Genomic DNA, 23714 nt, shown 5'->3' on the forward strand with positions numbered 1-23714 from the left:
AATAAATAAATAAATAAATAATAATTATAATAATGATAACAATAATAATAATAAAATACATAAAATAAAAAAGTAGATAAAATGAAAAATAAATAATAATGCTAATGATAAATGAACGAGTAGATAGATGTTGAGACAAAAGTTGAAAAAGGTGGAAAAAAGAGTCTCATGGGTTTCGTTCCGAGATTATTCCTGACCGGTTTCCTCTGAAGAAGCTACAAGCGAAACCGGTCAGGAGTAAACTCAGAACTAGACCCGTAAATAGATAAATACCTACTTTGCTTTCTGTCGTATTCGGAAATCTGTCTAACGAAAATTGGAGGATCCAGGAGACTTCCAGTAATTTTCGAAAAATTGATTCGGAGGTGATGTTGGAAATGATGAAGATTTCCGAAGTAGAAGTCTAGTAATTTCCCCCCCAAAAAAATCAAGGTGATTTTGTTGGAAATGGGGACGATTTCCGAAGTAGAATTCCAATAATTTCCCAAATAAAATTGAAGGTGATTTTGTTGGAAATGGGGACGATTTCCGAAGTAGAATTCCAATAATTTCCCAAATAAATTTGAGGGCGATTTTGTTGGAAATGGCGAAGATTTCCAAAGTTTAGATTCCAAATAAAGTCTCATCTCTGTTTTAGTTGGCACGCCTTCTTGTGTCTGATGCACGTTGCAACTTTGAATTTGGCTGAGAGAGAAAAAAAATGGTACGAGCATTCTTGGCTGTGCAATCCGTCATTTTGTTTTTGTAGGAAATTGGATGGTTACAAAGATATCGTCAAGGGGTGGGGGAAGAAGCCTCTTGGTACAGCATATACACGTGAAAAAAATGACAAACGTGTTCCAATGGGAGAGAACATTATTCGGCACAGGCGCGGCCTTATCCGTAACCCTTTGTTTCGTTTTTCCCCTTAGGAAACCAGATAACTACAACAATGTCAGCGAGTGAAACGTGTGTAGAAAAAAAACGAGGACCGAACGACGAACATGCTCTGCTACCGGTAGTAGTAGTAGTTATAGTGACGACAACGGACTAAGAGGAGACCGGGCAGTCAGACCCGGAGGGTCATGCATGCCGAGAACGGGTGGAGGAGGCGGAATCGGAAAGGTACGACTTCGAGTCGAGGAGAGTGGTAACTACGGCTCCTGTGGACTGGTGCTTTGACGCATCTTGCAAGCGTTTGAGAGCGTCGTCGTCTTTGGTCGGTGAAGACCCGTTCTGAAGCGTCTGCGAACCAGAGGAATGGTCTTCCGTCCTTGGGACCCCATTGGACGTGGTATTCTTGGCGAGTGTTCGGAAGTCGTCGCGCTTGGCGCTGGCGGCAAGTGCCGTGAGCGGTTACTCCAGAGCCGAGGACGGGACAACCTCCGAGTTGGGCTGGGTCACCGCAAGAAGGGAATCAGCGACAGCAGCCACCGAAGAGCTTCCTGTTGAAGTGTCGGCCGTACGGCGGAAGCCAAGAGCACCAAGCTGGCCCGTGCAGAGGCGATCCAGCTCTCGGGACGCAAGTGGGCGCCGCAGCGGGACCCCAACAACAACAGCGACAACAGCATCGACAACAACAGCGACGGCAGCTCCAGCAGTGACAGCGACAGCAGCAGCAAGAGGGCGGAAGGAGCTGCGGCCGTGGGCCGGCCACCGCGCGCCAGGTGCGGCCTTAGCGGTGTGGCCGCTGCCCTTCCTCGGCCGCCCATGTCGTTCCCCGCAAGCCTGGGTGGGCAGTCCCCCGCGTCCCCCTCTCCGTATGCGACCGCACACACTCTGGGTGCCTGGACCCCAGACCAGGACTCCATCGTCTCGGGTTTTACTGACACGAGTCTCTACGCTTCCTTACAGAGGCCGTCCTCACGCCCCCCGTCGACCGCCTGCCGGAGCGCCAGCCTGCAACGCCCCCGAGGCTCCATCGTCGCCCTGCGGAGCGTCAATGGTCGACCTCTCCCTCCTAGGAACAGGTGAGTGACGATTGTTGGGTCTTGGGAAAGGTTTCGAGCCAAGCGTCCGATGATAACACACACACACACACACACACACACACACACACACACACACACACACACACACACACACACACACACACACACACACACACACACACACACACACACACACACACACACACACACACACACACACACACACACACACACACACAGAGAGAGAGAGAGAGAGAGTACTGTAAAGAATGTAAGGAAATTTGAGAGTCTAGAGAGCAACTACTACGAAGATGGCCCCAACACTATCAAAACTGTCATATGAAGAAAAATGGAGCTGTTGATTCTGGAACAAAAAAGAGAAAGAGGGGACCTGTTGACCATCTACAGAATCATGAGAGGTATGGAAGTCCTTGATAGAGAAGACTTACTAAATTGAGATAAGAACAGCTTTCCCCACAGAGTGTTGGATGTATGGAACAAATTAGACAAAATGATAGTGTGTGCAAAAACCATACCCGAATTTAAGAGCAATTTAGACATACAGAGACGGGGCACCACGAGCGAGATACAACTAGGTAAATGCACACACACACACGCACGCACACACACACACACACACACACACACGCACACACGCACACACACACACACACACACACACACACACACACACACACACACACACACACACACACACACAAGGGATGGAAGTTCTCGATAGAGATGACGTATTGAAATGGGACAAGAGAGAAGCTAGAGGACACAATGAAAAGCTAAAGAAGACAGTTACAGAAGAGACCTGAAAAAGAACAGTTTCCCGCACAGAGTGATCAATGTCTGGAACAAACTGAACAGTGAAACAGTGAATGCCAGAACTATACACGAAATAAAAAATAAATTGGATGTGGAGAGATACGAAAACGGGTCACAATGAGCATAGCTCCTGTCCCGTAAAATACAACTAGGTAAAATACATACACACGCACGCACGCACGCAGATCACATGTTAAAAGACTGTGAAGAAATAGTTTTCCATATACATATATGAATATGTGGAATAGCTTAGAACAGTGGTTCCCAACCGGTGTGCCACACGCGGCACCAAAGGGTGCCGTAAGATCAACTGAGGGTGAAGCCAAAATTCAGAGCAAAGATAATTTTCGTATTACCTACTCTCTTTGTCATCCATTTTTGTTCATTAAAGCAGTATCAGTGTAAAGATGAGTATTTTCCATATTATCCAGGGACAAAATGTTGTTCCACTGATGTTGAATCAACAAATACTGACAAACTAAAATTTAGATTTTCTAATGTAAGGGTGCCGGGGACTTCTGAAAGGCTTGGAAATGGTGCCTCAAGCCACAAGCCAGAAGAGGTTGGGAACCACTGATTTAGGAGATATAGCCCGAGCTCAAAGAATAGGTGAGTTCAAATCTATGATGACTGGAAATCAAAGATATAGATTAAGTCGGAACTGTACATGAATATTAGTCTAGATATGTTAGAAAATTAGAGAATAGGAGATGGGAACCAATGAGCATTGCTCCTTTCCTGTATACTACAATTAGGTAAACACACACACACATGCACACACACACACACGCACACACACACACACGCGCACACACACACACACACACACACACACACACACACACACACACACGCGCGCACACACACGACTCGGTGGCGTGGTTGGTAGAGTGATGAACTATTAGCATGGTGGTGCCCGTAGTGCTTGGTTCGAATCCTGCCCAGGGCCGAAATTATTTCGGTACAGCTGCGCTTCGGGTCGTTACTCTGACTCTCGTGGGCGGGGAGTTGGGGGTGTGTGTGTGTGCAAGGTCATAGCATTACCCATAGATCGGACCTACGAGCTCTGAGCTCTCTTCCAGGAGGGAAAATAGCTGTCGATCACGAGTCCAACACGTGATCCAAAAGACCAAGTGAATACACACACAGAATCCAGAGAGCAGCCACAAAAATGGCCCCTGCACTTGTAAACCTACCATATAAGGGGAGACTGGCTAAACTGGAGTTACCGAAAGAGAGAGAGGGGACCCACTGACCGTCTATAGAATTATGAAGGGCACATAAATACTCAATAGAGTGGACTTGTTAAACTGGGACAAAAGAAACACTAGAGGACATGGAAAGAAAATAAAAAAACAAAGCTGCAGAAGAGATCTGAAGAAGAACAGTTTTCCATATAGAGTGGTGGACACTTGGAACAAACTGGACGAAAAAAACAAAAAACAGTGTGTGCAAAAACCATTCATGAATCTGAGAGCAAACTAGACACTGCGAGGTACAAAGGCGGGCCACCACGATCATAGCTCCCCTTCCCGTATGATACAACTAGGTAAATACACACACACACACACACAACAACTAGGTAAATACACATACACACACACACACACACAACTAGGTAAATACACATACACACACACACACACACACACACAAGTTATTTGCAACTAGGTGAAATAATTTGGTGGTGTTATGTAGTTGATTTTTTTTTTGTCTCTACAGCTGAATAAGATCATTTAATATGAGCCAGAAGACAACTTTTGAAAGGTGCTGCCATTGTGGAGGTGAACGAGATGGCTTGATGACAACTAGAGAGTAAGAATTGCTGTGTACAGCAGGAACGGATCAAGATAAGACCCCTTTTTGCTTTGGAAATGGTGTCGTAGATACAATTAAAGTAGCCCATTGTCAGCCGAGACAAAAAAGCTATGAAATATTTCCCCTTGGTACGGAAGGTCGTAATCCATGGAGGGGCGATTTGGGGTCAAAGAGAATGGCCGAGTATTGGCCAGCCAGCATAGAAAGAGCCTCTCGGTGCATAAAGTGGCGATTGCACTTTCCGTTCCTACTGTGTAGTCCTCTTTTTCCAATTCTTTTCTTATTTTTCGAGGACCTCACATGCTGTTGCTCCTACAGACGTCAAGTGGGAGAGATGACGGCAGGGGCCGGGGGCGACGGAGCCGTCATGGGAGGCGATGTCATTGAGGTACAGATCTTGCCGCAAGACGACAACTGGGGGGACAACACAACGGCAATCACGGGCAACACATCCGTTCGATCGGAGTCCTTTCAGGTAAGTTTATTTCTTAAAAATTTGAAGTGATTACGACATAGGCCCTGCGAGAATTACTCTAGATTTTTTTTTTTTATAGTCGCATAATTGCAGCCTGTCGCACTGTACATGCTTGTGGGATGACTTTAAAAGCAAAGTGGGCAGCATGAAATACGATGAAGAATTTATCTTCGTGAAATTTTTTTTAATATCTACCTTTCGCTCTTCCAGGATGTAGCCGTGGTAGGGCGTGATCAAGAGGCTGGGGTCACCTTCCTCTGCCAGCGCTACGCAGGGTCCGTCCTCTGTGCCCTGGTGGCCCTTGCGGCTTTCCTCAGGTGAGTTAGCGGAAGAATTTAATTACAAGAAGGGTTGCGAGTTTTGGAGTTTATCTCGCCCACATTAAGTCCACCTTTTGTAACCTACAACAATCACCAACCAAAAAAGGGGTTACGGTTACGGCTTTACAAAGGGGGAGCCTGCTGACAGAGGACCTTTTGGTCCATAACTAGGTCGGATGTGAAAAAAATATATGTAGAAATGATAAAGAAAGTAGATAAAATAAAAAATTATAATAATGTAAATAATAATAAGGAAAATAGATAATACATAGGTATAGTTAAATGATAAGCAAACAGGTAAATAGTAAATGCTAATAAACTGGCAAATCAATTATAATAAATGGAAATCAAGCAAATAATAAATAAACAGACAATAACAAACAAACAGGTGAGTTAGTGGAAGAATACAATTACAAAAAACAGGTCACGACATTTACGTTATGGCATACTCCGAAAGAGCTGCCTCACAAAGGATTACAAAGGAGGAGCGTGGCGACAGGAGACCCTTTGGTCCATAACCATGTCGGATGAAATTTTTTTTATAATAAGGATGAATAGATAAAAATAATAATGATAAGTATAAACACCATGTGAGGACAGAGCCCATATTTGTATGACGTTTCGCTTATTACAGCTTTTTTTCAAGAACATAGTTGTGATACACTTGCTTGACATTAACCCCTTCAATACGATGATGCCTATGTAGGCTTCATGAGGAGCAAGTGGGTACGCGAGGATGCCGATGTTGGCGTCTTGATTATATATATTGTAGTTGTACCTGCGTGACCCCCCATACTCTGTAAACTGGCTTCATCATATTTTCTATGGTTATCAAAATTCACGGGTGAAAGAGAACAAGCAATACAGCAGTAACTTTATTTTTTATAATGCGAGTATTATGACACAACATCGCACGTCTGGCAGCTAATGCTGTCCGCGAGATTTTGGCCCGAAGTGAAGGGGTTAAATAAGAGGAATGGAGGGAATGGGGAAAGAAAGAAGTAGGGGGAGGGGAAGGAAGAAAAAGCTCTAATAGGTGAAATGTACAAATAAACAGGACTGTGGAGTCGGAACACAAAACCTCTGACTCTGACTACTCTGACTCCTCTATTTTTGGCACCACCGTCTCCGACTCCGACTCCTCTTCATGTAATTAACTGATTATGGCCTACATATTTTATAAAGCCTATACAACACACATATGATCCAATCTTGAGTAGACTTAAATCATTATAACTGGTTTATATCAAATAATAAAGATATATGTTATAGTGTGGCTTTCCTGTTTGACCTCTTCATTAATACTTTATAACTAAAGTAGAGACAAAATTTTTGAAAGAATATTGAAGAAAATTCAGTAAAAAAAAAATTCTATAATGTAAGACATTTGGCATAATATAATCTACTTATAAGGAGTGTGCACTGCATAACTCTACAGACTAAACAAAGGCCTTATAAAGTGTAAATTTGACTAGAGTCAGAGTCGGTATATTTTTACCGACTCCGACTCCAGTGACACCATAATTGCTTCCGACTCCGACTGCAACTCCACAGCCCTGCAAGTAAAGGCTCCGTCCTCACATGGTGTTTAAACTCGTCAGTCTTGTCATCCATTGCTACTTTCTTGAAAAATAATAATATAAATAATAATAAATCAAATAAATAGGTAAAGTTAGATAATAAACAAACAGGTAAATAGTAATAATGGACAGCTAAATAATAATAAACAAACAGACAAATAATAACAAATAAGCAAATAATATAAAATAAATCGCAGGCATTATGTAAATAATATGAAACAAATGGCGGGCATTACAGCATCTTGCATAGGTGTTTATCTAAACAAATGTTAAAGCTTCAAACTAAACTCCATTGCACTGCCTCTGCAGGAAGTTTATTCCATTCATTAACTACACGGTTGACAAAGTTGTTTCTACCCACTTCCAAATTAAATCTATTTCCTGACAGTTTGAGGCCAATAGTTCTTGTCAGATTCTCATTCTTTGTATTTAGCAAGTGATTGCAGATCCTTTGGGCCCTTCTTGATCGCTTGCTGTGGAGGGCATCCAGGTGCACGAACAATGCACGGGATACCTGAGGTGCTGAGATGGGGGGGGGGGCTGTAGGCGAGTGGGTCTTGTGGTGTGATCGTTAGTTGCCCCGTCCATCACTCCTGGTTTCTCCGAGAGAAAACCCGCAGCCCTCAGGAGGAGAAGGCTTTGGATACATAAGCAATTAACCACTTCAGTACGAGTCAAACTCTTGCGTGCAGCATCGGGTGCCATATGTACGATGCATCGCACTACTTGCATTATAAAGTGATATGGTTTAACGTCACAAACTCCTCCCTATCGGAAGGCTAGGACAGTGCCCCTCACAGAGGGTTCTGTAGCGTGGAATTTAATGAACCATGCCCTTGGTTCAACTTCGCCGGTGGCAGGATTCAAACTGCCATCCCCTCGACCTTCACTGCAAGTTACGACGCCCTAACCCGCTCAGCCAGTGAGCTTCCATATAAAGTCACTGACGTATTACTCATTCTCTTTTACTCTGCGTAATAATGAACACAGAAAACGTGATCAAACCAATTCACAGAATCCGCTGGTAACTCATGGACAACTACAAAAAGAAATATATATAAAATCAAGATGCCGACACTGGCACCCTTGTGTACCCACTCGTGCCTCTGCGTTGGCACAAATGGGTACATGAGGTTGCCGGCATTGGCATCTTGATTTTATATATTTTTTTGTAGTCATACACAAATTATCCCTGAATTCTGTGAACTGGTTTGATCACGTTTTCTGTGTTCATTATTACGCAGAGTAAAAAAGAATGAGTAATACAGTAGTGACTATATTTTATAATGCAAGTAGTGTGATGCATTGTACATATGGCAGCTGATGCTGCTCACGAGAATTTGAGTTGTACTGAAATGATTACGAAATACTGGTTTACTGTAATTCCTTCATTTTTTGTCGTGGGCTCGTACTTACACCCTGGTAGCCCCTTGTGAAAGGGAGACGGCCTTGGGCACATATAAAATCCATTCTCTGTTTCAGTCCCATCGCGATGGTGCTCATTCCGAGGCTCAACTTGATACAGCTAAAGTCCGAGCAGCTGCGCTGCGACTCTGAGTGCGACGGGCTGCTCATCAGCTTCTCCTTCAAGCTCCTCATCCTGCTACTGGGGTCCTGGGCCCTCTTCTTCAGGTAATTAGCCCATGGTGGCTCTTGATTGTCTTGTTACACTTTTGTACTTAGCAAGTGATTGCAGATCCTTTGGGCCCTTCTTGATCGCTTGCTGTGGAGGGCATCCAGGTGCACGAACAATGCACGGGATACCTATATATATATATATATATATATAATATATATATACATACATACATACATATACCAAGGCTTTTTTCCCCCTTTACCAGGGGGGTAGCCAAAAAGGACAAGGCACAAAAACATTCCCACCCATTTTATCCCCGAAAACACTCCACACCCCTCCACCCTCCCTCCCATCTTAGCACCTCCTAGATGACGGGTCATCCCTGCACCCTGTCCACTGCCCTGGGTCAGAAGCAGTGTCGCAGGACACAGCACATCCACAGCAAGGCTGCTTCACCAAATCGGCGACACCCCCCTCTCCGTCCCCCCATATAAAGGAGAGGACGGGGAGAAATCCCTTCGGGCTGCGTCAAAAAGTTTTGCTCACACACACTACTTCACCCCCATTCCCCCGTCCAATCCACCTCATGCATCACAACATTTTCCATATACAACCATTCTCCATTCACCCCTGTCTTCTGTCCTCTCCCATCCTTCCTCAACCGACATTCCCCTCTTCCCCAAAGCCCCCTTCACCCCATCCATCCATCTGATCCTAGGATGCCCCGTCATGTTCACTCCCTCCACATCTGCCTTCCATACCTCCTTTACTAGTCTTTCTTCACTCATTCTTTCCATGTGTCCAAACCATCCTAATACTCTTTCATCCACCCTATCTCCCAACTCCCTTTCCACCCCTGTTCTCCTCCTCACCTCCTCATTTCTCACTCTATCTAGCCTAGTAACCCCCATCATACTTCTCAGACACCTCATCTCAAACACATTCAAGTTCCTTCTCTCTTCCTCTCTCTGTTCCATGTTTCTGCTCCATACAGTGCTGTTGGCACAATCACTCCTTCATACAGTCTCCTCTTAGCATCCATTCCCAGATTCCTATTCCTCATTACACTTTTTAAACCAAGGCATTTACTCGCTTCTCTCAATCTACATTCTACCTCCACCTTCACTCCACCCTTTCCTGCCACATTTGCACCCAGATATCTAAAACTATCCACTTCCTCCAGTTGCTCTCCCTTAATGCTCACTTCCAGATTACTGCCACTTTCACCCCTTGTACATCTCATCACCTTACTTTTACCCACATTTATCTTCAGCTTTCTTCTATCACACACTCTCCCAAACTCTGTCACCAGCTTCCTCAGTCCCTCCTCCGATCCTGCCACAAGCGCAGTGTCGTCCACAAACAACAGCAGGCTCACCTCCCACTTTTCTCCATTTTACTTTACCATCTCCAATCCCTGACCTACCCTTGCATTCACCTCTTGCACCACCCCATCCATGTATAAGTTGAACAGCCAGGGTGACATAACGCATCCCTGACGAAGTCCCACCTTTACCTCGAACCACTCACTCTCTCCATTTCTAATCCTGACACAAGCTCTACTACTCTCATAATATATATGTATTTCACAGTAATGTTGTAGCACATTAGAATAAACTTTTATCCCACTAGTCTGAAAAGAAGAACTTTCAACTGTGGGATAAAAGTTGATATATATATATATATATATATATATATATATATATATATATATATATATATATATATATATATATATATATCATGTAGAAACCATATATATATATCATGTAGAAACCATATATATATATATCATGTAGAAACCATATATATATATATCATGTAGAAACCATATATATATATATCACGTAGAAACCACTGTTGGAGTAGAAAAGACTGGAAACGGGGAATCTATATATTTCGATTGCAAACTGCAATCCTCTTCAGTAGATACAATTAAGAGAGAGCGTGCTGCTTAAATAGCACCCTTATCAAAAGAAAGGGGAACATGGGAAGAGGTCTCTACCCTCGGCTCACTCCGTATGTGAGGTCAGGAGGCAAATAAGTTTTCAATAGGTTGGTGATGAAGAGTCCGGACATTATATCCGGGGACCATTGCCCCTTTGAAATATTCATGTTGGGCTGATATTCAATGATAGTAGATTCTACAATTTTTCTCCTGAACTCACATCTGGATTTATAAATAAGCTCAGCTTTGTCCCAATCTAAACAATGTTTAAATTGCTTAACATGTTGGAACACAGCTGAGCTCTCTTGTCCATATTTAATGGAACGTTTATGTTCAATCATCCTAGTATTCAAATCCCTTCCAGTCTGTCCGATGTAAACTAAGGGATTTGAATACTAGGACGATTGAACATAAACGTTCCATTAAATATGGACAAGAGAGCTCAGCTGTGTTCCAACATGTTAAGCAATTTAAACATTGTTTAGATTGGGACAAAGCTGAGCTTATTTATAAATCCAGATGTGAGTTCAGGAGAAAAATGGTAGAATCTACTATCATTGAATATCAGCCCAACATGAATATTTCAAAGGGGCAATGGTCCCCGGATATAATGTCCGGACTCTGAACCAGACCTGTGACTTCTTTTTCCACCTTCATCAACTTGTCACATTGTACCAGCATATATATGTATATATCTCTGTATGTCTCTCTCTCTCTCTCTCTCTCTCTCTCTATATATATATATATATATATATATATATATATATATATATATTATGCAATAAAAACACTGGAATGTGTGTTCACAAATGCGTAAGTAACTATTAGGAAAAGCAAACTAACGAAGCAGAGCACTTTCGTATAATTACATCTTCAGTGCTGATACAAAGAAGGAATTATAAAAATGAAGAAATAAAGTACAGAATATATGACTGAAACATGGTGAAGAGGGAATTTGGAGGGGTAGTGGAAAAAATACACATGACGTTTGATACCATCCTGGTACAGTATTTCTTCCACTGCCTCTCAGAATTCCCTTTTAGCTATGTCTCACTCAGTCATATATTCTGTACCTTGTTTCTTCATTTTATAATTCCTTTGTATCAGCACTGAAGATGTTATTATATGAAAGCGCTCTGCTTCATTAGTTTACCTTTCCAGTGGTTACTTATGCATATATATATATATATATATATATATATATATATTTTTTTTTTTCCATATCTCGTGCTCTCTCTCTCTCTTTGTTTCTTTCTCTTTTTCTCTCTATTTCAAAACCATTCAGACTCCTCTCTGTTTTGAAATCTCTCTGTCTCTCTGCCCTATCTGACCACACCCTTCCAAATTTCTCAAGAACATAAGAATGAAGGAGACTGCAAGAGACCATAAGGCCTCCACTAGGTAGTTCCAACCTAAGAATATAAGAACATAAGAATGAAGGAGACTGCAAGAGACCATAAGGCCTACACTAGGCAGTTCCAACCTAAGAATATATGAACATAGGAATGAAGGAGACTGCAAGAGATCATAAGGCCTCCACTAGGCAGCTCCATGTCCATCACCATCTGTCATCCCCATCCATCCATAAAGTTGTGTAACCGTCTTTTAAAACAACCACTAGTACATGGTTACTAAGTCTATTACATTCGTTTACCACCTTGTTAGTTAACCAATTCTTGCCTATTTCCTTCTTAACCCATTAAACTCCGATGACAAGATGTCTTGTCATTTGGTCAAATAAAACAAAAAATCATAAAACACCAAAATGTTTGATCAAACACCAGAAAAAAATATGACGTCTGTCCTCGCTTCCTGCGAGGACAGACGTCATATTTTTTTCTGGTGTTTGATCAAACATTTTGGTGTTTTATGATTTTTTGTTTTATTTGACCAAATGACAAGACATCTTGTCATCGGAGTTTAATGGGTTAAATCTGAATTTATCCAGTTTAAATCCATTACTGTGAGTCCTGCCCTGTTGTCTTAATATGATGACCTTGTTTGCATCACCCTTTCTCACTTTATATCAGTTTGTGGGTCCTTATATTTCTTGAGGACTTGTTTTTTCCAAAACCATTGCGACTCCTCCTCTGCCTCCCTTGTTTTGATATCTCTCCATAACATGTCAGAGGTGCAATCAATCCTCTTATTTCCTCTTTGTATTCATTCCCAAATATTTATTTCTTATGTGGCGGGAAAGGGAGGAGTGGAGGTGGAGGTAAATTGTAGATTGAGAAAAGAAAGTAAACGCTTTGGGGGGGATTAACCTCTTCACTCCGGGGCACATCGCACATCTGGCAGCATTAGCTGCCCGACGTGCAATGTTGCGTCATAATAATCACATTAAAAAAAATAAAGTCAGTGCTCAATTGTTCGTTCTCTTTCACCCGTGTATTTTGATAACCATAGAAAATTGATGAAGCCAGTTTAGAGAGAATGGAAATTACATAGGTATGACTACAATAAATATAATCAAGATAGTGACGTCGGCATCATCGAGTACCCACTTGCTCCTCATGCTGCCTACGTAGGCGTCACCGTATGGAAGTGGTTAAAAAGTGTAATGAGGAATAGACATTTGGGAATGGATGCTAAGATGAGACTGTATGAAGGAGTGATTGTGCCGACAGCACTGTATGCAAATAAGAGAGGAGGAGTTTGAATCTGAGATGAAATGTCTGAGAAGTATGGTAGGGGTTACTGGGCTGGATAGAGTGAGAAATGAGGAGGTGAACGGAGATGGAAAGGGAGTTGGGAGATTGGGTTGAAGAAATAGTATTGGGATGGTATATCCACTCTGCCGCCACTTACGGCAGAGGTCGAGGCGACGCCAATTCGAACCCTACCTCCAGCGAGTTGGACCAAAGGCATGATGGTTTAGTAAAGTAAGGGGCACTGACCTAATCTCCTGATTGGGGAAGTTTCATTACGTAAAACCAACTCGTTGTCACCATTATAATTAGAAGTCTTAAAAACTCGTAAGTTTCTGCATCTCGGTATTTATAGATGTTGTCGTAAACCTCCCACAGGCAACCCAAAGCCACCATGCCCCGGATCTTCATCTTCCGAGCGCTGGTCACCATGCTCCTGTTCGTCTTCACCTTCTCCTACTGGCTCTTCTACGTTGTGCGTGTCATGGAGGACCGCGAGCAGGTGAGGCCGTTATTCTTCTGTGGGCGTTACCCCCGACTTCAGCTGAAGAGGACTACCTTTAGTAGTTGAAATATACAGTTTTCCTGTCCTGATATTATTTCTCCGATAGTGGGGTTAAAGTGTACATTTACAAATGTGTTATAACATATCAGTTTCCCATATATACATAGGCCAAACAGACAAAGAATAAATAAAAGAATAACAGAATAAAAGAATAAATCAACATAAATATAGTATTAGAATGGGGTAAATGTCAAGGGGATTATTTGTCCACCAAAGGGATTATGTACATAATATTGACTGGGGAAATTCAAAAGTAATTACTTCTTGTAATGATATTGTAGAAAGAAATATTTTTTAATCTTTTTACATGAAAAGAAATTTTGGAAATAATATGAACTTGAGTTTGGGTTTATTTAAACTGGACAGTTTTATTATTGACAAGATTGTGTGATAAATTTGTAACATGGGACCTTTCCGAATGTCCTCCGTCTTCTCATGTATATATTGTTTCTTTCTGTATTGCTTTTCTGTACCTCTGTAAATGTAGATGAAAATGTTTGGTATCCGTTTTTTCAATTTCCTGGTGGTTTCTGCAAAAATAGTTTATGTGTGTTTTGTGATATCTTTGGAGTTAAAAACGACAGCATTGTCGCAGTTTTTCAGCTTTTCCTTGTATTCTTGATTTTCCTGATTAGAGATTTGACAAACCAGGTGAATTGGAACTAGATCATTGTATTCTTCCATTTGTTTTTCATTAGTTGAGCTCAATGTTTCTCAAATAATGGAAAGATATGGAAGAATACAGTGATCTATTTCCAATTCACCCGGTTAATGGCAAAACTCTAATCAGGAAAATCAAGAATACAAGGAAAAGCTGAATAACTACGACAATGCTGTCGTTTTTAACTTCACATGTATTACCAAGATCCTGCTCCCTTCTTTTACATATATATATATATATATATATATATATATATATATATATATATATATATATATATATAGATATAGATATATATATTTAAAAAAATAACTGCACGTGTTTACTGTCATTACAGGTTCGGTACCGCTCCATAGTCTACTTCGCACTTAGCCTGGTGGATGCCCTCCTCTTCATCCACTATCTGGCCATTGTGCTCCTCGAGTTGCGGCACCTCACTCCGCAATACTCCATTCGAGTCTTGCGATCACCAGACGGAGAGAGCAGGTGAGACTTAAAAGAAAAATGCACACACACACACACACACACACACACACACACACACACACACACACACACACACACACACACACACACACACACACACACACACACACACACACACACACACACACACACACACACACACAAAATGGGAGGTGAATAGGAACTCTGTGGCAATGTCATACTGGATATGACCATCGATTACACATTGACTCAATGGGTCAGAGAAAACACTAGATATAGACAAAATGAAGAACCATTGAGACTAAACTTGATTTTCACCTCTGAGCCTGAAATTGCGGAAGAAATAAACTATAAGATGCCAATTGGAGAGAGTGACCACATACTAATAGAGATTGAGCTTAAGGAACAAAATGTTGTGAGAAGGAATGAGAAACATAGAGAAGGAGGATTAGTGTACAAAAAAACTGACTTTGTAAAACTTAGAAGAAAAAAAATTCAAAATGCTAGTTGTGAAAATTTTGCAAATGATGAATCAAAGATAGTAGAAAAATGGAAAATTTTTAAAGAAATATATAAGGAGGGTACAGATAAACATGTGCCTAAGCAGAAACAGAAAAGGGTATACATAAAGTGTTGGTATAATAAAAAGTGTAGTGATGCTAAAGATAGAATAGACAAATCTTGGAAAAGATGGAAAAAAGAGACAAAAAAAGTGACTAAATGGCAAACATACATCAAACTGAGAAATAAATACGTAGACATATGCAGAAAGGAAAAAAGAAACTATGAAAAAGATATAATAGCAAAATGCAAAGATCAACCTAAACTATTTTACAGATATGTAAATGATAAACTAAAAGACAAACATAAAATAGTGAAACTGCATGAAGGAAATCAAGAATACACAGAAGATGTAGAAATGACCGAAGTAACGACCAGACACTTTAAGTCTGTTTTTACAATTGAAAGCCCACAATTGTGGGATGGTAGTCACCAGGAAGGATCCCCTAAAATGAAAGAAATAACGGTGACACAAAGAAATAAGGGACCAAATAAGGAAACTCGATGTCAGAAAGTCACATGGGCCAGACGGAATAGCGAACTGGATATTAAAAGAATGCATAGATGAACTCACAGACAAAATACACAAGATAATTGACTTCTCACTCAAAGAAGGAAAAGTACCATAGGACTGAAAAAATGTAAATGTTGTACCAATATACAAGGGAGGAGATAAAGAAAATCCAACAAACGATAGACTGGTATCGCTTACAAACACAGTTGCAAAAATATTCGAAAGAGTTATAAAAAATAAATGGACTAAACACTTGGAAGAGAACAAAATACTAAACCCCAACCAATTTGGATATAGAAGTGGAAGATCATGTACTACAAACTTAATATGCTTTTACTCAAGATTGCTAGACATAATACAAGAAAGAGATGGCTGGGCAGACTGTGCCTTCCTGGACTCTCAAAAGGCTTTTGACAAAGTATCATGCAAAAAGCCACTAAGAAAAATTGAAACAATAGGTGAAATACAAGGAAAATTATTGGAATGGATGAAAGACTTCTTGAACGGAAGAAAAATGAGAGTGGTACTTTGAGAAAAGAACTCAAATTGGGTAAACATGATAAGTGGAGTCCCCCAAGGCTCCGTGTTGGCTCTGATAATGTTTGCTATTTATATAATCGACATGGATGAAAGAATTGAATGCTATATATACTTCTTTGCAGATGATGCAAAACTATTGAAGAGAGTGAGTAATGAAGAAGACTGTAAATCTTTTCAGGGAGATCTGGACAAAGTCTGGAATTGGAGTAAAAGGAATGAAGTGAATTTCGACATTAAAAAATGCAGTATAATGGAATTTGGAAAAAGAAAAACTAGAATGTCCGGTCAATACAAAATTGGAACAAAAGAAGTTACAAAAGTAAACTCAGAGACCTAGGAGTAATAATCTCACATGACATGACACCAGACAAACATGTAAACGAAATAGTTGGAGAAACCTACAACTTAATAAGATCAATGAAAGTGGCCTTTGACGACGTGGATGAGGAAATTGTAAAGAGGATACTAGTTACATTGGTAAGACCAAAATTAGAATATGCAGCATCACTGTGGACACCCAGTACAAAAAAATAAAGAAACTAGAAACAATTCAAAGAGCAATGACAAAGATGACATATGAACAAAGATTGGGCAAACTAAGCTTACTAACACTGGAACAAGGAAGAGAAAAAGGCAATTTGATAACTATCTACAGATTTATGAAAGGGATAGAAATCCTTGACAGGGATGATCTACATAAATGGGAGAGAAGAAACACAAGAGGACATGAGAAGAAACTTGAGAAGGACAGTTATCCTACAGAAGAGGTCTGAAAAAGAACAGCTTTCCACTCAGAGTAATAGATACATGGAATAAATTGAAAGAGAAAACTGAATGCTAAAACTATACATGATTTTAAGAAAGAACTGGATGCAGAAAGATACAACTGTGGGTCACTATGAGCATAGCTTTTCTGCAAAATACAAGGTAAACACACACACACACACACACACACACACACACACACACACACACACACACACACACACACACACAAACAAACAAACTGGATGCAGAAAGATACAACTGTGGGTCACTACGAGCATAGCTCTTCTCCTGTAAAATACAACTAGGTAATACACAGCAAGAAGGGATTTCACCCCTTCTTCTTCTCCTTATCAGCATGAGGGGATGAAGAGGGGAAGGGGTCACCGATTTAATGAAGCAGCCTTGCTGTGGATGTGCTGTCTTGTGACACTGCCTCTGACCCAGGGCAGTGGACAAGGTGCAGGGATGACCCATTGTCATCCAGGAGGTGCCAAGATAAGAGGGAGGGGAGGGGAGTGTATTAGGGATGAAATGGAATGGGAGTGGTTTTTATGCCTTTGTTTTTTTGGCTACCTCCCTTGTAAGGGGAAAGAAGGCCTTTGGTACATATATGCATGTATGTGTATGGTAGGGAGGGTGATGGGGGTGGGGGGTGGTGATGGGATCCTGTGCCAATGGAATAAGTTTACCGTTTGGCGGAGTTACGACCATAAACACTGCCGACAGGAGGAGGTTGATTCCATGATGGGAACACCCAGCCTAGGTGCGTGTTTACTTACACCAGGCGAGTTGTATCACTGCCGTCGTCTCTCCGCAGGTGGTACAATGTGGGGCAGTTGAGCGTACAGCGTGCAGCAGCGTGGGTTCTGGAAAAGTACTACCGCGACTTCCCCATCTACAACCCGTACCTGGACCGGCCACCTGCCTCGTCGCGACGCAAGCACGCCAGCAACGCCTCGTTCAAGTACTACGATGTGGACGCCAACGGGGACGGGGGAGAGGTGAGTGTACTTTCTCTAGGAATAGATATTTCTGAATTGCTGCCGAAAAAACACTGGATATGAAGAAGAAAAAGTGTGGGATTCATAAAGTTCCATGTCGATCTATTTTTCTGCAGGGCCATACACGGGCGGTACTGACTGCCAGCGCGCGCCGGCGGGACTCCTCCCACAACGAGCGCTTTTACGAAGAGCACGAGTATGAGCGACGGGTGAAGAAGCGGCGGGCACGCCTTCTGACGGCGGCAGAGGAGGCCTTCACGCACATCAAGCGGCTTCATGAAGAACCAGGTGAGGGTCGGTGGTGGTGGTTGGGTTCCTCCGTCCAGGAAGTGGTACTACGTCATCAGTTTTTCCGAAAGGGAGGTCAGGAAAGAAGACAGTGTGAATGTCGATACGGGAATATGTCACTATACGACCGAGTGCTATAAAGTAGGTTAAAACAAATGTTGGGTGCATATATGTGAAAGCCCCCATGAGGAGGCAAAAATAATTGAGGGGGAAGAGGGTTGATTGACAGGGTCCATAAACACAACAACCCCCCCTATTATTTACGTACACGTAAAACCCTTAACGAATTTTCGCATTGTGACCAACCTGGGAACACAACTCTGTTGTATAGTGAGGTATTCCTATACATGATATGCAGGGCCTGACAAGGGGAGGGGCGGGGGATGGGGTAGGGGGGCAATGCCCCAGGGTGGCACGTTTTGGAGGGGGGGGGCACTTTTGGTGAAAAGAAGGAAAATCAAATTCCCCCTAATGTACTTTTAATGCAGAATTTATTTATCATGAGTTGTGTTTATAAAAGTTGCTTTGTGGATGATTGTTACATGTGAATCGTGCTAGTGACCATCAGAAGTGGAAGGTAGTGGTGGTGTGGTGGGGGGGGCACTTTTCGTCTTGCCCCGGGGCGGCACTTACCTGTGTCGGGGGCCCTGATGATACGTATAAGATCGTAAAGTCGTAAAAAGGCTCGATTGAAACAAACGCCGAGAACGTACGCAGTTGAACAAAATTCTAAGCCGTCCCTAGTTGCCCCTGAGTAGACATTTGCCCGTCCTTCTTATTTTATGTAAGAACATAAGAATGAAGGAAACTGCAAGAGACCATAAAGCCTACACTAGGCAGTTCCATGTCCATCACCACCTGTCATCCCCATCCATCCATAAAGTTGTCTAATCGTTTCTTAAAACGACCGATAGTTCCAGCACTCACTACTACATGGCTACCAAGTCTATTCCATTCGTGGACCACCCTATTAGTAAACCAATTCTTGCCTATTTCCTTCTTAACCCCTTCCATACGGTGCCGCACACGTAGGCGTCATGGACTTAGATCTCGGTGGCAGCAGCCAATGCCAGCCGTACGACGTGTCGTAATAATACTCGCATCATAAAATATAGTCACCGCTTATATCGATCGTTCTCTCTTCACCCGTGAATTTTGATAACCATAGAAAATGCGATTACAAAAGAATTAGAAAGAATGTCATTATGGAGGGGCGACTACAATAAATATAATCAAGACGCCGATATGGCAGCCTCGCGAATACACTCGCTCCCCATGACGCCTACGTGTGCGGCACCGTATGGAAGGGGTTAAATCTAAATTTGTCCAGTCTAAATCCATTACTGCGAGTCCTGCCCTGTTGTTTTAATATGGTGACCTTGTTTGCATCACCCTTGTTAAAGCCTTTGATCCACTTGAACACCTCTATTAGATCACCCCGCACTCTGCGTCTTTCCAGAGAGTGTAAGTCTTCTTCCTTTTGTTCTTCGGTTGTGGGCTTGCGTCCTTGGCCCAGCCAATTGTTCCTTCTTACAAAGGATTATAAAGGTGGAGCATGCCGACAGGAGACCTTTTGGTCCATATCTAGGTCTGATGTGAAAAAAAAATCATGATAATAAATACATAAATATATAAAAACTATAATAATGTAAATAATAAATAGAATACAGAAATGAATACAGGTAAATAATAGATAAAATAATCATGATAATGAATAAATGAATAAATAAAAACTATAATATAAATAATAAATAAAATACAGAAATAAATACATAGGTATAGTTAAATAATAAACAAATAGGTAAATAGTAAATAATAATAAATTGACATATCCTTAACATCTCCTGTTCCCGGACATTTGCCCCACCGCCTTCAACTTTATGAATATTCAGTGACCCCCCTCCCCCAGTTCTTCTTATTTTATCTCAGTCCTGTGTATTACGACTACATACTTGGAAAAATCTGTAATAACAAGCGAAATGTCATACTACTCCGTCCTCACTTGTGGTGTTTATTTCGGTAGGCTTGTCCGCAGCTGCCACTTTTGTACGAAAAGGATTTACTCCATAAATGCCATAAATGCCCAGAACATGCCATCTCATGGCCCATTGTCATTTATCTATCTTATGCAGGGATGATCCGTTATCCAGGAGGAGCTAATAAAGAGGGAGGGAGGGAGGGAGGGGTGGTGAATGGGAGTGGAGTATGTGGGAGATGGAATAGGTGTGAGTGGATTTTATGCCTTTGTTTTCAGGTGCCAAGATAAGAGGGAGGATGTAGAGCAGTGGTTCTTAACCTTTTTACTACCACGCCCCCTCTAGGAACTGTTCTTTTCCTCCACGCCCCCCTTGCATCTATAGACCCCCTTGCAGGGAGGGGGGTTAATACATTGGAAAACTTGTATGGCTGGGAGACTTTTGAAAATAAAGTTAGTGACGACAATACTTCTGCATTACCTCATAAACTTACCTCTACATTACTGACCCATTTCTTCTCAAGAAAATAACATGTAACTGGTCAAATTTCTATTTTTCTCCTGAGCCTCGCGCGCCCCCCCTGAAAATTACTTACGCCTCCCTAGGGGGGCACTCCCCCCAGGTTAAGAATCACTGGTGTAGAGGGTGGAGGGGAGTGGAGTGTATTTAGGGATGGAATGGGTGGGAGTGGTTTTTATGCCTTTTTCTTTTTGACTACCTCCCTTGTAAGGGGAAAAAAAGCCTTTGGTATATGTATTATGTTTTTTGGCTACCTCCCTTGTAAGGGGGGGGAAAGCCCTTGGTTGTATGTACTCCTTTGTAAAGAACATACAGAGGACTTCAGTGAGTTCCCTTTCATGCTGGACGGTGCCAGAAGCCCTCTTTCATACATATACATACATACATATACCAAAGGCTTTTTCCCCCTTACACGAGGGGTAGCCATAAAGAAAAAGACATAGAAATCACTCCCACCCATTTCATTTCCCATATATTCCACTCCCCTCCACCCTCCTCCCTCCCTCCTATCTTGGCACCCCCTGGATACACAACAATCTTTTTGTTTTCATACGGACATCTTTTCCCCTCCTACAAGTGCCGATCCCGCATGTGTGGGTGGTCTGTCCTAAGTAGTCCACAGTCCCTTTCCTTCTCTCTCAGCTCCTGACAGGGTACTTGATGTATCTCCCATGTAACCGTTCATCAGGAAGCCAATTAGCAACCTCACTCTCCCCTTCATTGACGAGGCTCCTGACAGGGTACTTGATGCATCTCCCATGTAACCGTTCGTCAGGAAGCCAATTAGCAACCTCACTCTCCCCATCGTTGACGAGGCTCCTGCCAGGGTACTTGATGTATCCTCCATGTAACTGTTCGTCAGGAAGCCAATTAGCAACTTCACTCTCCCCTTCATTGACGAGGCTCCTGCCAGGGTACTTGATGTATCTCCCATGTAACTGTTCGTCAGGAAGCCAATTAGCAACCTCACTCTCCCCTTCATTGACGAGGCTCCTGCCAGGGTACTTGATGTATCTCCCATGTAACTGTTCGTCAGGAAGCCAATTAGCAACCTCACTCTCCCCTTCATTGATGAGGCTCCTGCCAGGGTACTTGACGTATCTTCCATGTAACCGTTCGTCAGGAAGCCGATTAGCAACCTCACTCTCCCCTTCGTTGACGATTTCTCCCCTCACCCACAGCGGGCCCGGGAATGCCCATGGACCCCAGCGAGGCAGCCCAAGCCATCTTCCCGTCTCTGGCGCGGGCCCTGCAGAAGTATCTGCGCATCACGCGGCAGCAGCCTCGGCATACCATGGACTCCATCTTGGCGCACTTGGCCACCTGCTTGGCGCATGACGTCTCTCCGCGGGCCTTCCTGGAGCGCTACTTGGTGGCGGGACCCGTACTGCAGGTGAGATGGGGCAGGGGGGGGGTCACATGTGGAGCTGGGTGTGTTACTGCCAGACAGGTAGTGCATTACCACTGGACAGGTAGTGCATTACCGCCGGACAGGTAGTACATTACTGCTGGACAGGTAATGCATTACTGCCGGACAGGTAGTGCATTACCGCCAGACAGGTAGTGCGTTACCACTGGACAGGTAGTGTGTTACCACCGGACAGGTAGTGTGTTACTGCCGGACAGGTAATGTATTACCACCAGACAGGTAGTGTGTTACCACCAGAGGTAGTGCGTTACTATCAGACAGGTAGTGCATTACTGCTGGACAGGTAGTGCTTTACCACTGGACAGGTAGTGTGTTACCGCCGGACAGGTAGTGCGTTACCATTGGACAGGTAGTGCGTTACCACTGGACAGGTAGTGTGTTACCATTGGACAGGTAGTGCGTTACCATTGGACAGGTAGTGCGTTACCGCCGGTCAGGTGGTGTGTTACTGCCAGAAAGGTAGTGTGTTACCATCGGACAGGTAGTGCGTTACTGCTGGACAGGTAGTGTGTTACCACCAGAAAGGTAGTGCATTACTGCTGGACAGGTAGTGTGTTACCGCCGGACAGGTAGTGTGTTACTGTTGGACAGGTAGGGCATTACCGCCAGACAGGTAGTGCGTTACCGCCAGACAGGTAGTGCATTACCGCCAGACAGGTAGTGCATTACCGCCAGACAGGTAGTGCGTTACCATCAGACAGGTAGTGCATTACTGCCAGACAGGTAGTGTGTTACCACCAGACAGGTAGTGCGTTACTGCCAGACAGGTATTGCATTATCAATAAAATCTGTGTATACATACTGCATGTGTGTATATACACATACACATACGCAGTAACACGGACCGCTCTGAGGGAATTGAAATCGGTAACGCACTGATGGAAATGCACCTCAGATTTTTTGGTAACGTGCCCTGTCCGGCAGTAACGCACCCAGCCCTGGTCATGTACGTGCCGAGCATTTAGAATAGTGGGCCGTAACTCTTCGGATCAATGAGCCGGCATCACATCCTTTACGGGTTCTCTCCTCTCTCTTGGTCGAGACCCACGGATCCCAGGAACCGGTCGCAGCTACCAGGTCAGTCTGTATGTTGTTTTATTCAAGATTGTCGAACAATATAAGATTTCCTGCATCTTCAGTGTGGCGATCGCATCTTAGACGAACTTGTAGATTTCTGATTTATGGAAATAGAAAATGTGACTGAATATCAGGTTTATTATGTTGCGTAAAGATGCAAGAAGGCTCGAAACTTAAGGATCATTGATATAGTTTCCTTTATATATATATATATATATATTTTTTTTTTTAGGTATGTTTTACCAGTAGTTCA

At 42.7% G+C, this 23714-nt stretch overlaps 2 protein-coding genes across 2 annotated transcripts in view; both read left to right on the top strand.

Annotated features, from left to right (window-relative positions):
- Positions 1-23714, top strand: part of LOC143031392 (uncharacterized) — an 83237-nt gene that overhangs the window by 12736 nt on the left and 46787 nt on the right. The gene's annotated exons all lie outside the window — the stretch shown is intronic.
- The window catches only part of Vang (Strabismus domain-containing protein Vang), a 30673-nt gene continuing 8424 nt past the window's right edge, over positions 1466-23714 (top strand). The window contains exons 1-9 of the mRNA XM_076195148.1: positions 1466-1949; positions 4881-5037; positions 5248-5354; positions 8420-8569; positions 13494-13617; positions 14679-14827; positions 17989-18172; positions 18289-18460; positions 22137-22348. Coding sequence (XP_076051263.1) covers positions 1690-1949; positions 4881-5037; positions 5248-5354; positions 8420-8569; positions 13494-13617; positions 14679-14827; positions 17989-18172; positions 18289-18460; positions 22137-22348 — 1515 coding nt within the window. The 5' untranslated portion in view covers positions 1466-1689. The remainder of the gene's footprint in view (positions 1950-4880; positions 5038-5247; positions 5355-8419; positions 8570-13493; positions 13618-14678; positions 14828-17988; positions 18173-18288; positions 18461-22136; positions 22349-23714) is intronic.

The sequence above is a fragment of the Oratosquilla oratoria genome, chromosome 12 (assembly GCF_046742065.1).
Source record: "Oratosquilla oratoria isolate Oo_2021 chromosome 12, ASM4674206v1, whole genome shotgun sequence".
NCBI lineage: Eukaryota > Metazoa > Arthropoda > Malacostraca > Stomatopoda > Squillidae > Oratosquilla > Oratosquilla oratoria.